Source organism: Falco peregrinus, chromosome 8 (assembly GCF_023634155.1).
Source record: "Falco peregrinus isolate bFalPer1 chromosome 8, bFalPer1.pri, whole genome shotgun sequence".
In the NCBI taxonomy this organism is placed as follows: Eukaryota; Metazoa; Chordata; class Aves; order Falconiformes; family Falconidae; genus Falco; species Falco peregrinus.
The window spans coordinates 21,894,599-21,908,684 of NC_073728.1; the positions used below are offsets into that span (position 1 = coordinate 21,894,599).

Here is a 14,086-nt window from a genome sequence, read left to right on the forward strand (position 1 = left end):
GACAAGCAGATCAGCATATAGAATGTCTAGTCCCGAGCCCTCATCAAAGCCATCTTTGCTTGGCCCTCACTCTCCCCAAACCATTAGTTCACATACAGTCTCTCCCTGCCCAGGTGCTTTCAGAATCCCATCAATTATCTACCCTGAAGCACACACACAGTACATCTATTTAAAGAACAAAAATAAAAGTTTCCAAAATAGTGTCAACAAAAATATTTTCTGGCTAAGAAAATTTAAACAGGTCAAAAATACAGCATGTAATATTTTGGTTCCAAATTTTCAAAGCAACTGCACAATGCCAGACAAATGCAAACCCAATCTTCACTTCTTCAGGATCTGAGTAAGACCTGTGGATTTTAATAAAAGCTATCAACTTAAGCTGAAGATACCACTTTGGTCAGGCCTCCAACAGACAAGGTACATCTGTAATTTGTAGTTTCCTTGGAAAGGTAAGCGTTCATGTGTTTCATGCCAGAGCTATTACTGCTGCAGGCACTATGCAGAAATGGAGATAGATCTTGATGAAGGCAACAGAGTTCATTATATAGTCCTTGTTATTGTAATACCCAAATGGCTATGTTTGTTACTTCAATGTAAAGAAAATTCATACTATTTTCAAAACTAACTACCAGAACTCTATAGAGGAGGGCACCTAGGACACTATTATTTGGAATCAGCTGCAGTTGTCAGACACCATTCCAAGATTTTTTGTAAATATAAAATTCCTAATATTCTGCAAGTGATAAGGAAGAACAGCCCGAACGCCAAACCAACCTATATTAATTGTCACTAAGAAAGATCTAAGTTCCTTAGGAACGTGTTTTCCAAACATAGACCCAAAACCACATTTACTCCATCGCCAACAGATCCATTGACAGCTCCATGTAGATCAGATCTGTACCAGATAAATACCACTCCACCCTGACTTAGCAAACTTAGAATCCTGGATAGCTGACAGGTTCACAAAAGAGCTAAAAGGAGTTTTACAAGTTGGTGGGATCAAAGCAAAGGAACTGAAAATCAACAGTAGTTAGCCCAAACTTAAACAAAACTATTTCCAGAGACCTCCAAAACACCAGTTCTTCTTAAACAGATTATATACCGAAGTATATTACAAAGCCATAGACAAGTCATACAATAAATATGCCTACTTCAGACAAGGCAAGATACACAGCAGTTGAATCTTGTGAGCTCAATCTTCAGAGTACTGTTCTGTTCTTCAAACCAGACTGGCCCTACCAGCAAAAGCTTTGGGGTAGAACCATCATTTATTTAAATATTTTTCAGTGACTAACACGGCAAGAATTCAGGCATCTAAATGTTTAAAGTTATGTACATTGATACATCTGAGTATCTTACTGATGCCTTTGAAACAACCACACATTATTCCTAAGGCGTGTATAAAGTACATGGCATCTAGTCAGGCCACAGCTCTAAAAGCAGCAATACAAAATTATCACTTGGCTGTTAATCATTTGGAAAACATTGCACCAAGTAATTTAGAGGCTGATGTAGTCCTAATCAGAGGCATTCTTAAGAGAAATCTAGACAGGCAGGTTTGTGAGCTGACTGTATGTCGTGATGAACTTCAGCAACACAGTGATCTGAAATCTTTCACTCTCCAAAGTTAAGACCTAACATAAAGCTCTGTGAAAACTACCGGATGTCATTGTGGAATCCTAAGCAGCAATACAAAATATTGAGCTTTATGTCTGGGGGAGGTAGGGAAGAAGGCAGAGGGAATCAATTATTTATAAATGCATGGTAACTGTGGTTCTTTGAAATGCTGTGGTCAGTGTGAATCCCAGCATGGATTCCTCTACACTGTCTGTGGAAGGTCAGGTGGTGGAGTTTTTGTTCCAAAGAGTAACACCCACCAGAAGTACATGACCATGGGTTTATTCAGACTCTTGTGCCGAGCTAAGAGGCAGTACAGCTCAGACTTCTCCTTGGTCCCTGCAGCCCAAAGGACTTCAAAAGCAGAGAAGCTTCATGGGAGCTGACAGAGATCCTACAGAACACCATTTGTACCAGCCCAGCAGTCCTGAACATGAGGATGTCCTTACGTAGTTTCATAATGCTCAGAGGCTAAACTCCTTGACAATGTGTAGGGTCTCAGCCTGTTGATAAAGCATCTGTTTCAGCAACTTCTTGAAGGTCCAAAAGAGCTTCCCTCTTTGAGGCTGCATTACCAAACTGAGCCTAGGTCCTGGAGAACTGCAACCTTCTTGTCTACTGTCAAAGAACACGATAGTCACACTGGAAGAGACAACCTTAAACAGAAACATGCTATGTGTATGCTAAATAGGTGATTCACTGTTGTAAGACATGCCATAAAATAACCACATGATCTACTTAATGCCAGTAAAAATAATTATTACCTGTATGTCCCAGAACCCAGCCACAGGCAGATGGGACTTTCCTGATCTCAAGTGGATCACAGCTGCTACAACCCAAGATGATACAAAAGACCTTGCCTGATGAACATGCAAGAATATATCCAGAGGTAATTATTAATAATATCTTTCTAAACAACAAACTTGCTTTTTTATTGTCACTCTATTTGTTAAAGTTTTCTCAAGTCTACAATATGAAAAAGGTCCCTTATTCAGCAACAGAAAGCAGAAGAAATAGAACATATTCTTCCACAACTCCCAAACAGCACAGCAAGGCCATTTCTATTGAAATGAGTTCCTGTAAGGAAGTGTCTTGGAAAAGGGATAAAATAAGGAATTGAGTCAGAAGGAGGGAAAGAAGGATATGGAGACAGAGTAGCAATGGTCATCAATACTAGGTATCTACTATCCAAAATCTAAACTTAACTAGAACTATTCAATAATACTTACTGTGTGCAAACATTTTAATGCACTGAAAAAACAGACCCAATTCTAAATAAATTAAAGCAGAAGAAAATAAGCAGGCTATAAACCAAGAATATACTTCTCATCCTTGCTGGCAGTGAGAGGAGGCAAAGAGTTTTCTGGCCTTTTCATAAGGGATCATGGCAGACCCAACAATGTATCAGTCCCCAAGACAGACAAAATGAAGAAAAAAAACAAAAAGAAAAGGAAAAAAAAAAGAAAAAAAAAAAAGAGAAGTTTGATCTAGCGTGTAGCTCAGACAGGATCTCCATGAAACCTGTACAATGTATACCCTAAGACATGGAGCTAAATGGAAAGATGAGCACGGATCATCAGAGACAGGACTGCCGAAAGCTTACAGCTAGGTACCTGAAGGCGTTTTTGAACACAAGGCATACAACATCAATCTATAACAGTTACCTTTCTTAAAACTATAGGGTTTTTTTACTTCACAGATGCCTACTGATAAAGAAATGGCCCACTGTCACAAGTGGAAATCGATAATTTCTCAGATCCTTTTACATAAGTCATAAGAGAAGGCAACACTATATATCAATGGAGCCATTGGTTGCCATAACTACCATCAAATATACAGCAAACATCAATGCAAAAGCCTGTTTAATGAAATTCTTAACCTGGCTTTTTGCCTTTCAGGATATGCAACCCTTGATGGAGATATTATTCTCTTTGTACTGTAATGCAGCACTAAAACATCTGCTTCCCACATGATTAATTTAACAAATAAGTCAACACACAGTGAGGCACACTCAGAAACAGGACACGGAGGACACAGGGGAATGAAATAGCCAAAGCACAGAAGCTCTCTAGTATATCAGGTTATTGTCTACAGACTTAAAGGGGAATCATAACAAGACAGCCACAGAAACAAGACAGTACTTGTCAGTAACATGTTACTAACTAGTTAAATTCTTAATATAACCACATGGCATATTGCTTCCTTTAAGCTTATTCTACAAAGTTTCATCATAACACAAAATTATCTGCCAACCAAAAAATACTTCAGTCTGAATCTTCCCCTGTCCACCTGCATGGGTTTTTTTTCCTCCAACAGATGAACTTGCCTGCTAAACTATGAGCATATGTCTACTATAAATGCTTCAGAACTGAAGATTTTGCCTTCTTCAGAACATTATTAATTATCTCTGATGGAGCTGCAAAATTTCATTTGCCCATGGCTCAATACCATGTGGGAGATGCCTACAAACTATTTTCACCTAGTGACATATCACTGGATCTTAGAATCTATTAAACCTTGCCACAGCTAGAGTTTATAATATTTTGACAAGCAGCTACATTTACAAACTTGAACATTTTCTAAAGTCTAAATTACATTCTAGAATATCAGACCAAGTAGAATTAACTTAATCATCAAAAACACTGAAATTTGCATGAGAATCAAAAGGTTCACAAATGTGACAACCTGATTTTTCTGAAACAAATGAGAATTACACAAGGTACTTAAAGCAAATCAGCATCCATCTAATATGTGATACTCCAGCTTCCTGGCATCAGAAATGAAAAATTAACACTCAGTTATCTCTAAAAAGTAAATTATAGATTTAATTAGTAATAAAAGATTAACACACACTTCCTTACACCACAGACAAAACCCATCTCTAGATTCACATTAGCCACCTTAAAGGAAATGAAAAGATATTCCAGATGGTATGCTGGAGAAATTTCCTTTATAGCAGATAAGTTAACTGAGACTTCATCAGAAGTATTTTTTGAGATGTATCAAATCAAAAAACTCTGAACATGATAAGCCAGATAACAAGAACAAACAAAACCAAAATACTGTTACTTACAATATTCGTATACAGTTTCTACACAAAATTTTATCTGAGCGGGCAGATGGTAGATAAAGTTTGTAAGTAGGCTCCACATTTGATTCCCTTACTATTAATAGAAGCCTAGCCTGCAGTGGCCAAGGTTATATTAAGCTAGACACACTCCAATTTCCTGAATCTACCATGAGGGCCTCCTAACTTTAACATGTAAAGCATTATCTTTGTAATTGTGCAATTGATTTGTATAGACAAATCAGTTTATCTAAACATGCTGCATTGAAGCAATGCAAGTCAATAGGTAGAAATGCATGTGTTTGCACACATTAATGTTTTCACACTGGTTTAAGCTTAACTTACTTTGTCTTGCACAGCAAACAGTTTCTAGTTCACTTAATTGCGCTGGCTTAACATCAGTTCTTTAGATAAGCAGGAGTGACCTTATGTTGAGTGCAGACACCCATGTACTCTCATGTATTGTCCTCCGGTGTGTCCACAAGGACTGGAAAATCTACTGCTCAACTCAAAGAGCGTTGTTTCTGAATGGAATTGTTTATCTAGAATGATCAAACATCCTGAAGGGCCCTACCTCATGCCCAAGACAATTTACTCTCAAATTCCACCATTAAAAGTAACAAGTAGGGAAAATATAACAGAAATGAGGAAAATATTCTTACTCCCTCAGGGTTTGCATCTGTTTACACTGCAAATTTAACAGCATTTTTTATTTCTTCTTTATCAAATCAGCTTTCCTCAAGAAGAAAACCGTAAAATAGAAGACAATTGTGAACACTATAAACTCCAGGATGAGAGGAGTATCAGAAGTCATTTTAATATTCACCTAAAGTAGTTCAATTTGCCTGTGCTCTATTAAAATCCTACCACTAAGAGGAGCCCTGTATCTATCCCACACTGAGCACTGGAAGAAGGGACATTAAATTTTTTTTCTTCCTTCTCAGGATCGAGGGGGGCTGTTACTTCGGTGATACTGAGGAAAGTAGAATCACCAGAAGTTGAACAAGAACTGACAATGAAAGAACCACTTCAAGCGTAGCCCCTTGAAACCACTGAAGATCAATGAAAACAAAAGGAGGAAAAATACTCTTCCATTGGAGGGGGCCTACCAATGAGAAAATATTCCACCAAAATGAACAAAGAAATTATGAGGGAAGACGGTACGAGAAACAAAGGAAAAAAACATAAGAAGAAACAAAAAACCAGAAGCCACAGCCAAGACAACAACCTCGAAGCAACAGGAAAAAACAGGATTAGTGAAATCTCTAAGCAGAAATGCAGAAGGAGAGGGAATCTTAAGATGCAGAGTGAGCGATGCAGTATTATATGATGTAAATGTTAAAAACATGAAAAGAACCAAGGAAAATGTATTACTATTTCTATATATGTTCCTAGTGGTTTCTGCTAGGTAAACCACAAGTCAGGATTTATTAGAAAGAGGTGGGACGGCTCTTAGGAGAGCATGTCATATCCCACTCAGGCTAAGCCAAGCAAGATTGAGACTATTCTAGAAAGCTAATCAGAAGGAGGCCTCACTCAAGCACTCCAAACTGTCTTCTGGTGAAGTCTCCAGCTCTCTGGTGAATGAACAGGAACACAGGGAGCTCCAAAGACACCTCACTATGAAACGTGAAGTTTACTGGCTAGGTATCACCTCCACCCAACAGCTGGTCAATGGATCACTTCTACTGGTGAGTACAAAGGGAACAAAGGCAGATATAGTGAGGTACCACATGCCTCTTCACCTGACCAAGTGCTCAAGTCTTGCCTCCAGTAGGTCTGCATCCTTACAGGATATAAAGACTTCTGATTTCTACAGAACCCTGCCCTGTTGTATCCATCCAAGAGTTACTGAATCCTGTGATTTACAGCTGAGAATAGCAAAAACAGAAGGCAAGATGAAGTGCAGACTGGAAGAACACGCAAAAATGGCTCCCTCTTACTCAATCTGTTCGCTTCGGCATATTTGCTCACGCAAAGTCCAAGAGTATTTGGACACACTTCGCGGTTAGCTGCGCTCGGCCAAGGCAGCCAGCTGGAAGCTGACAGGTACTGCCGGCCATGCACTCCGCCTCACCAGCTTCCCTAAGGGCCGGCACTGGGTGCAAGGGCAACGCGATCTGCAAACGAGCGTCCTAAAAACCGGCACAGGCGCACCGACAAAGAAGGAAGCCACCTCGCCGGACCCCCGCCGGGGCTGGCGGCCGCGAAGGCGGGGCCGACCCCCGGCTCAGCCCGGCCCTGCCGCCGTTTCCAGAGAGCGGCCCCGCAGCCAGGGCGGGAGGCCGGCGACCCGCAGGGCGGCAGGTGCCCCGCCGGCCCGGCCCCCCTCCCCCGGCGCGCAGGGAGGCGCCGGGCTGCGCCGCGGACACACCTCTGCCGCCCAGCGCGGGGGCCGCCCCCGCCGGCAGGTGCCCGCCCGCCCCGCCGAGGCCGCCCGGCGCTCACCCGGCTTCCCGCATGACGTTGCTGTCGCCGCAATCGCAGGCGCCCCCCGCCTGGCTCCGGAACATGTTGTAGTCGTGCCCGGCGTGCTCGCCCTGGTGGAAGCACTCGGCGCACAGGCTCATGCAGGGTGAGATCCCGCACGTCCGGCACCGGTAGGCCACGAAGTTGGCCGTCCACACCAGGCCGCACAGCGTGGCCGGGTCGTAGGCCCGCACGGCTTGCACGAAGCTGTCCCAGGGCTCCCCGCCCGACAGCAGGCAGCGGCACCACTCCAGCGCCTCGGCCGCCGCCTCGCCGCCGCCGCCGCCCGGGCCCGCCGCCGGGGCCAGCACCCGCTCTAGCAGCGCCCGCAGCTCAGCCGCCGCCGCCGCGCCGCTTTCGCCGCCCAGCACCGTCTTCAGCCGCGCCGCCGTCTCCCGCTTATCCCGGCCGCTGGCGCCGGCCCCCGCCATGATGGGAAACTGAGGAGCCGTTACGGCTGCGCCGGGCTCCCGGCTCTGGGGCTCCCCCCGCCGCCCTCTCTCCTCTCCCAGCGGCGCCTCCCTCTCGCGATAGCCGCGGCACCGGCGCCCTCCCCGCCGCCCGCTCGCTCCTCCTGACACTGCCTCTCCCCTCCCCTGACATTACCCCTCCTCTTCCTCTGCCCTCCCCGCCGGCCGCGGCGCCCCGGCAGCGCGCAGGTGCGCGGCCCGCGCCGCCCCCTCACAAAATGTCGCCGCCCGCGCGCCTCAAAGGTCTTGTCAGGACGGGGGCGCCGGGAGCGGCCTGGAGGGGCCCACCGGGCCGGGCCGTGCCGGCGGCCGAGTTTTCTTTGTTACCGAGCCGCTCCTCGAGCGAAGCGGCTGCCGGGATGACGCCGCCCCGCGCGGGCCCCGTCGGGCTGAGGCGGCGGCTCTGAGGTCAGAGGCACCTGCGCGAGGGGCGCGGGAGGCACCTCGGAGACTTCGGGCCCGCGGCTGCGCGCTCGCTGCCATGGGCAGCCCCGCTTGGGGCGGCACAGCACCCCCGGCGCTCGGCAGCGGCACGGCGCCCCGCCGGCAGCTCCTGCGCCTGGGCGGCCACGGGCTCGCCGCAGTGTCCGGGCGGCCTGAGGCACCGGGGCGCGTCCGCACGCTCCCTCCAGGGGAGAGCGTGTTTGGGTGTGAATTACCGTAGCTTGCATACTGACCAGCACTTGTACAGCTCGACAGGTAGATTTTCACCTGTATAATGGAAAGCCTTAGAAGGAAAAAAACATCTGTCCCTAAGCGACAGTAACCTTATGTGACAGCAGCAACCCCCCAAGTGCCCAAGGCAGGGCTTGGCCGCTGGTGCTCTGCGGCTGCCCACCTGCTGCCGACCTGCCTGCCGGTTCCTTAAGGGCAGGGAATATCGGGCACAGGCTGCAGTAGGGCTCCCTCCAGGATCAGAGGAAGGAAAACACAAGTCAGTAGATCTGTTCCTTTTCTCTCAGTGACGGTTCTTCCCACCGGACAGGTAGCAGCCCGTTTCCTGGCTTTCCGTCCCTAATGGCGCTCAACAGTGCTGGGGGACGTGCCTGGGAGACCGGGCTTTTGCAGGTACGTAACAGCGGTAGCACATAAGACTGCAATAAAACGTACCACGTTGATGATACACGACAGTCGGAGCTAACATCTGCTAATTAAAAACCGGGGAACGTCGGTTGCACCTCCCTCCCGCAGGCCCCGCTCGGGCGGCAGGGGCGGCTACCCGCGGCCTGCGGCAGGCGGGCCGGGCGGCGCGGCGGAAGTGCAAGGCGGCGCCCCCCGCATCGGCCCGGCCCGGCCCGGCGCCTCAGCCCGCCCCGCCGGGGCTGCGGTGAGCGGAGGCGGCGCACAGGGCGGCGGCGGAGCTGCGTGCGAGTCAGCGGCTTTGCGGCCGCGGCGGGGGTCCTGCTGGGCGAGCGGCCGGTGCGGTTGGTAGCCGTGCCGGGGCCTCGGTTCCTGCTCCGCTTAGGCCTGGACGCCTCTGCCGCCGGCGGACTGGGGCCTGTCGGTAGGAGCGGAGCCCCGGGCCGAGGCGGGCGCGGGGCCGGTGGGCGCCCAGGCGGGGGCGGGAGCCGGCCGCTGGCGGTGCGTGGGGCCCGGGGCTACCGCGGGCCGGGGGAACCTGGCGGGCGGCGGCGCCGCGCTCCGCCCCCTCCCTCGCCGGCGCGGCGGCCCTGGGAGCGGCTGCGGGGGGCGCCGGGGAGGTGCTGAGGAGTACAGTGGCGGTTTAAGCATAAAATAATCTAAGATAATACGTAGCTTATTTATATAGTTGTAACCGATCACATTTTAATGTAATTTTCCTTAGTGAAGCTATAAACATGAAGAAATTGAAGCTTAAAGAACTGGAAAGCTGTCTTCAACAAGTTGATACTTTTGAAAGCCCAAAACTACTCCTGGAGCAGTATCCAACAAGCCCTCATATCGCAGGTAGCGGTTAACTACAGCACCGTTCTCTCTTTTGCTAGTTCTTCAGCAGCACTTTGAAACAAAATAAAAAATTTTTAAAAGTGTTTCTACTGTATTGTCTCCTTTGAAGCCTTTCCACTAAAGTAGTTGAGAAATATCCAGCAGGAAAGTAATTAATTATATTTTAATGATCTGTTAGCTTCTTTTCATTGGAAGGATACTGTTAACGTGCAATCCAAAAATCAAGTAAATTGATTTAAAAGATAATGTTGTGATAGAAACATCTTAATCTGTAAATAAGAAAGCTGAAATGGACTTATTTCATGATACAGAGAAAATAAAGTCTATATACAGACACTCGTTGATACCCTAATTATGATTTTTTTTCCCCAGTATTTTACTTACTTTTACTGGTTTTCCTCAAAAAAACTTAAAGGTGTACTTTTCCCACAAAAAATGCGAACAGCTCTATGTATAACCTCCCCATCAAAGATGTAGAGCTCTGCAACTCACCAAAATGCTTTTGACTTGTTTTCACATATAAATGAAAGAGAATTACAGGCAGTGAGAACATCAGCTCAATTTTGCATGACAAGAAAACCTTTAGTCCAGAGTTTTCTGAAAGCAGAGGTAGCTTGTCTTGATTAATCGGATGCATATTTGATATTATTGACCTGTGGTTTGTTGTTTTTTTTCCCCAGCACGTATGCTTTATACAATTCACAATACGTTTGATGATATTGAAAACAAAACAATTGCAGATTTAGGATGTGGTTGTGGCATGCTCAGCATTGGTAGTGCAATGTTAGGAGCAGGGTAAGTACTTGATACTAAGTGCTGATTGTGTTTTTTTCTGGCACAGAAGAGTAGAAAATAAGATTATAGTAATGCTGAACTAAACTAATTTTAGGTATCTAATCTGTGCATAATTAGGCTATTTAATATGTTTAGACAGTCAATAACTATTCAAATAGTGGAAGAGGTGGACAGTTGCTATGAATTTGGAAGTCGTTTGCTTTGCCGTGAAGCACGAAATGAATACATGAAACTTCCTTCACAAACTTTAAAAGGATATTTGAGAAAGGGCAATGGAGCTACTCGCATTTTTGTCAGCACTGAATTTATAGTGTATGCTTGTTAGGTTTCTGAGATAAAACAAGTTGTGTGCACAGATCCCTTTCAAAACTTTAGTATTTAAACACTGTTTTGGTTTGCAGAACACTAATATGTGACACCTTTTTTTTTTTTCTTAATAGATTGTGTGTGGGGTTTGACATTGATGCAGATGCACTGCAAATATTTAATAGCAATATTGAAGACTTTGAGCTCACGAATGTCAACATGGTTCAGTGTGATGTCTGTTCTTTTTCTGACGCCATGTCAGAGACTTTTGACACAGTTATTATGAACCCTCCGTTTGGTACCAAGCATAATAAAGGTTGGTAATTCTGAAAGTCGGTTAGAAATTACTAGAAATGAAATAGCAAGGGCAACACTTTCAAAGAAGCATCTCCCTTCCTTATTACCTAGAGTTTTGTTGATCTGGAATCAGTTTCCTAAGTACAGATTAACAACTTTAACATTTTAATTAACAGTCACTGGGTCTGAAAGAAACAGTACTAGCTATTTCATATCCCTATCATTTTTTGCTTTTACTAAAAGCAATTGGGTGAGTTTTAGAAATACTGCCTGTACCTTAATGTATTCAGTGCAGTCTCAAATAGCTGTGACTCCAGAGAAGCATGAAGCAGATCTTTAAATCCTCTAGTTTAAGCTTGCATTTGACAATTCTAATGATTTCATCATTCCTTTAGGAATGGATATGATTTTTCTGAAAACTGCTTTACAAATGGCAAAAACAGCTGTATATTCCCTTCACAAAACTTCAACGCGGCAGGTAAGTTCTTCATTTTAGTAGGGCAAGCACTAACCAGGCAATGAAATAGCTGGCGTTTAATGATGTTGTCTATAGCTTCACTGATTTGTTCACACCTTTGTGTGGTATGAAACTTGGCTTGGGTTTATACTAATCATGTCTAATAACCATGATCTCACATACATCAAGATAAATATTTGATCTAATGTTTCAACTTGAAAAACAAAAGCACAGGAGACTTTCTTAAATATGTACAGGGGTTTATAAGATGGTATAGAAACTAGCTCTTCAATTTACCTTTATCTAATATTGTAGCACATTCAAAAGAAAGCAGACGAATGGGAAGTGAAGATGGAAGTCATAGCAGGTAAGATTAATTTGTTGTTAAAAACCAAAGCACCAAAGCATCTCGTTGGGAGCTAACCAGTCTTAACAGCCTGAGATAAATGTGTGATTTAATATTGAAAATGACAGCCTTTATTTAAGCAGCCATTTTGGCTTTGGTTGGGTTTTTTTAGATATATACCTTGCCACCTGGCTAAAATACAAGCAGGCATTTAATAAAGCTCTGATCTGTGCAGAACTAGAACTGGATTTCTTCCAGGACTAGTTTTTGCCTTCAAGCAGAAGCTGCCTACCTTCCTGCTGCAAAAAGAGATTGTTGCTGAATAACAAAAGCAACACGCAGGTCAGCCCTCACACAAAAAAAAAATCCTGTACTTATAGTGACAGTTCAAGTATCCTCCCAATTCTTAACTGTCACCAGGTGGATAGTGCTGGATGGACATATGCATACATTCATGCAACATGGAAGTTGCACAAGTGCTTGAAACACACCTGCATTTAAGCCATCCACATACTGTCTGATGTGGTTGGCCTAAATGCTCACTTAATCTAGTCCAGAGGTCAAGACAGTTATCTAGTCAGAGGGCAACGGAAGAAATAGAACGTGGGTGTAATGTAAGTTAATTGACTTAATAATCATTCTAGTGTAACAAGGATTCTTTGTACTGTTTGCAGAACTTAGATATGACTTACCAGCATCATACAAGTTCCATAAGAAGAAATCAGTAAGTATAAAACCTAACTTAACTGAGAAAATGCTCTGTCTTGTACTAGGCAGGTAAATAAATTCTACTTAAGAAAATTTAAGTTTCAGGGCAATATGTACTAGATGGGGAATGCTCACAGCACTTGAGACAAGTTCAGTACGATGGCATCAAGTTCCATTGCTGTTACTGCATTTTGTAATTGAATAGGGAAAAGAAGCATTGTAATACGAAGCAGACATTACAACTAGATGTGAAAAAGCAGCAGGTAGCCCTGACTCAGCTTTTAGTAATTATTTGCTTGATCCTGTCTGCAACTGGAACTTAAGACTGAATAAATAATGAAGGCCAGAGTAACCAGGATTTCACAGCTGTAGCATTATTTCAGTGTTCTGAAACCATCTTAGAGGGGGCAGGAAGAAGCTGTGCATTTCAACGCACAACAGAAGATCCAGACAGGATGCTAGAGTACGGAAGCTTAAGCCTACAGCCAAGTTCCTGGATGCTGAATGCTGACCTAGAAAACATCTATCCCTTTGCCACAGGGGAAGTAGAGAATCCTGCAGTAGACTGAGCAAGATTGGAGTAGCAAAGATTAGAAGTTTTATCCAGCTGTACCTATTCTCTTGGTGTCTTGAACTTAAATGAAGTCTGTGCTTCAGCTTTACTACTTCACAGTTACTTTATATTACTTTATATTATATATAGCTTTATATTACATTAACATCCAGGCTTCAGCAGTAAGCAGTTTTAAGTCCTGAATTTATTTGAAGCTGCTATTTAACATAACCGCAAGATTACAAAGTCCAGAACCTTTTACATTTGAATGAGGTGCCAGAGAAGTTTAGAGGATCTGACAGTATAAACAAAACTATAAATATAAAAGAGTTTTCCAGGGTGGTATGTTAAGAGTAAGCATGCTTAAACAGAAAAACTGTAACCCAACAATATGAAGCTTTCCTCTCATTGTAGGTTGACATTGAAGTGGATTTCATTAGATTTTCTGCCAAGAAACTTCTGAACTGAAGCATGACTTTAAAACCTATTGAAAATGGAACAATAAAAACAATCTGGTTTTATTTTTGTATTACTGATCTCCATCTCCATTTTCTGTTTTCAGTTGTTTTGGTGCAGGTTCCTCTTTTTCCATTTCCTCTAGTGGTCTCTTCTTGGGACTTGCTGGTTCTGCAAGATCAAATATGTAGTTATTTACAGTAAAGGAAAGCATTTCAGTATTACCTGAAAGCTTCTGAAAAAACCAAACCCTTCCTACCATGTAAGTTCAAGGATGAGTCCTAGTTTATTCCCAGCCACTGCTGTGCTAGAGGGTTTACTTACTACTGCGACTTAAAGCTTTTAGATGTTCTAAAATACTAACTTTTAAGAGCTTCTTCCCTGTATAACTTCACAGCAGGAGAGCAGGTAAGAAGATGAAGAGAGATAATCTAACAGGAGTAGGTTTCACTGGGTTTTGTTTAAGGAAGTACTGTTATCTAATGAACAGAAGCTTAGCTCTTCATCTTCTCCAAACTAAATACCAATAGGCAAAACTATTTGTTTTCTCATACCCTCAAGTGGAAAGAAAAAAAAAAAACCACCACTCAAGAGACTGGGTCTGTATAGTTGTATAACA

At 44.2% G+C, this 14,086-nt stretch overlaps 3 protein-coding genes across 13 annotated transcripts in view; 1 reads left to right on the forward strand and 2 right to left on the reverse strand.

The window, feature by feature from the left end:
- The window catches only part of UBR3 (ubiquitin protein ligase E3 component n-recognin 3), a 117,160-nt gene extending 108,313 nt beyond the window's left edge, over positions 1-8,847 (reverse strand). For 3 of the 6 annotated variants that reach the window (XM_055812762.1, XM_055812759.1, XM_055812758.1), the window contains exon 1: positions 7,133-7,734. In XM_055812762.1, the coding sequence (XP_055668737.1) occupies positions 7,133-7,584 (452 nt within the window). In that variant the 5' untranslated portion in view covers positions 7,585-7,734. Of the gene's footprint in view, positions 1-7,132; positions 7,735-8,733 lie in introns of those variants that run through there. The other 3 variants (XM_055812761.1, XM_055812760.1, XM_055812763.1) reach the window with 2 other exon arrangements.
- METTL5 (methyltransferase 5, N6-adenosine) lies at positions 7,129-13,540 on the forward strand. Of its 5 annotated transcripts, XM_055812781.1 has the most exons (9): positions 8,073-8,322; positions 8,609-8,691; positions 9,428-9,549; positions 10,230-10,344; positions 10,785-10,966; positions 11,343-11,425; positions 11,720-11,771; positions 12,425-12,474; positions 13,426-13,540. In XM_055812781.1, the coding sequence occupies exons 3-9, from the start codon at positions 9,441-9,443 to the stop codon at positions 13,477-13,479; spliced, it is 645 nt and encodes a 214-aa protein (XP_055668756.1). In that variant the 5' UTR covers positions 8,073-8,322; positions 8,609-8,691; positions 9,428-9,440; the 3' UTR covers positions 13,480-13,540. The 5 variants fall into 5 exon arrangements, with proteins under 5 accessions (XP_055668758.1, XP_055668756.1, XP_055668755.1 ...); XM_055812783.1 differs by lacking the exons at positions 8,073-8,322; positions 8,609-8,691 and adding an exon at positions 7,129-7,259; XM_055812780.1 differs by lacking the exons at positions 8,073-8,322; positions 8,609-8,691 and adding an exon at positions 8,920-9,127.
- The window catches only part of SSB (small RNA binding exonuclease protection factor La), a 32,740-nt gene continuing 31,852 nt past the window's right edge, over positions 13,199-14,086 (reverse strand). For both annotated transcript variants that reach the window (XM_055812775.1, XM_055812774.1), the window contains exon 12: positions 13,199-13,638. In XM_055812775.1, coding sequence (XP_055668750.1) covers positions 13,541-13,638 — 98 coding nt within the window. In that variant the 3' untranslated portion in view covers positions 13,199-13,540. The remainder of the gene's footprint in view (positions 13,639-14,086) is intronic.

Coding starts and splice junctions, on each gene's coding strand:
- METTL5 (XM_055812783.1), top strand. CDS start 9,441: ATGAAGAAATTGAAGCTTAAAGAACTGGAAAGCTGTCTTCAACAAGTT. Junction 9,550..10,229: donor AACAAGCCCTCATATCGCAG/GTAGCGGTTAAC, acceptor TTTTTTCCCCAG/CACGTATGCTTTATACAATT. Junction 11,772..12,424: donor GAAGATGGAAGTCATAGCAG/GTAAGATTAATT, acceptor TACTGTTTGCAG/AACTTAGATATGACTTACCA.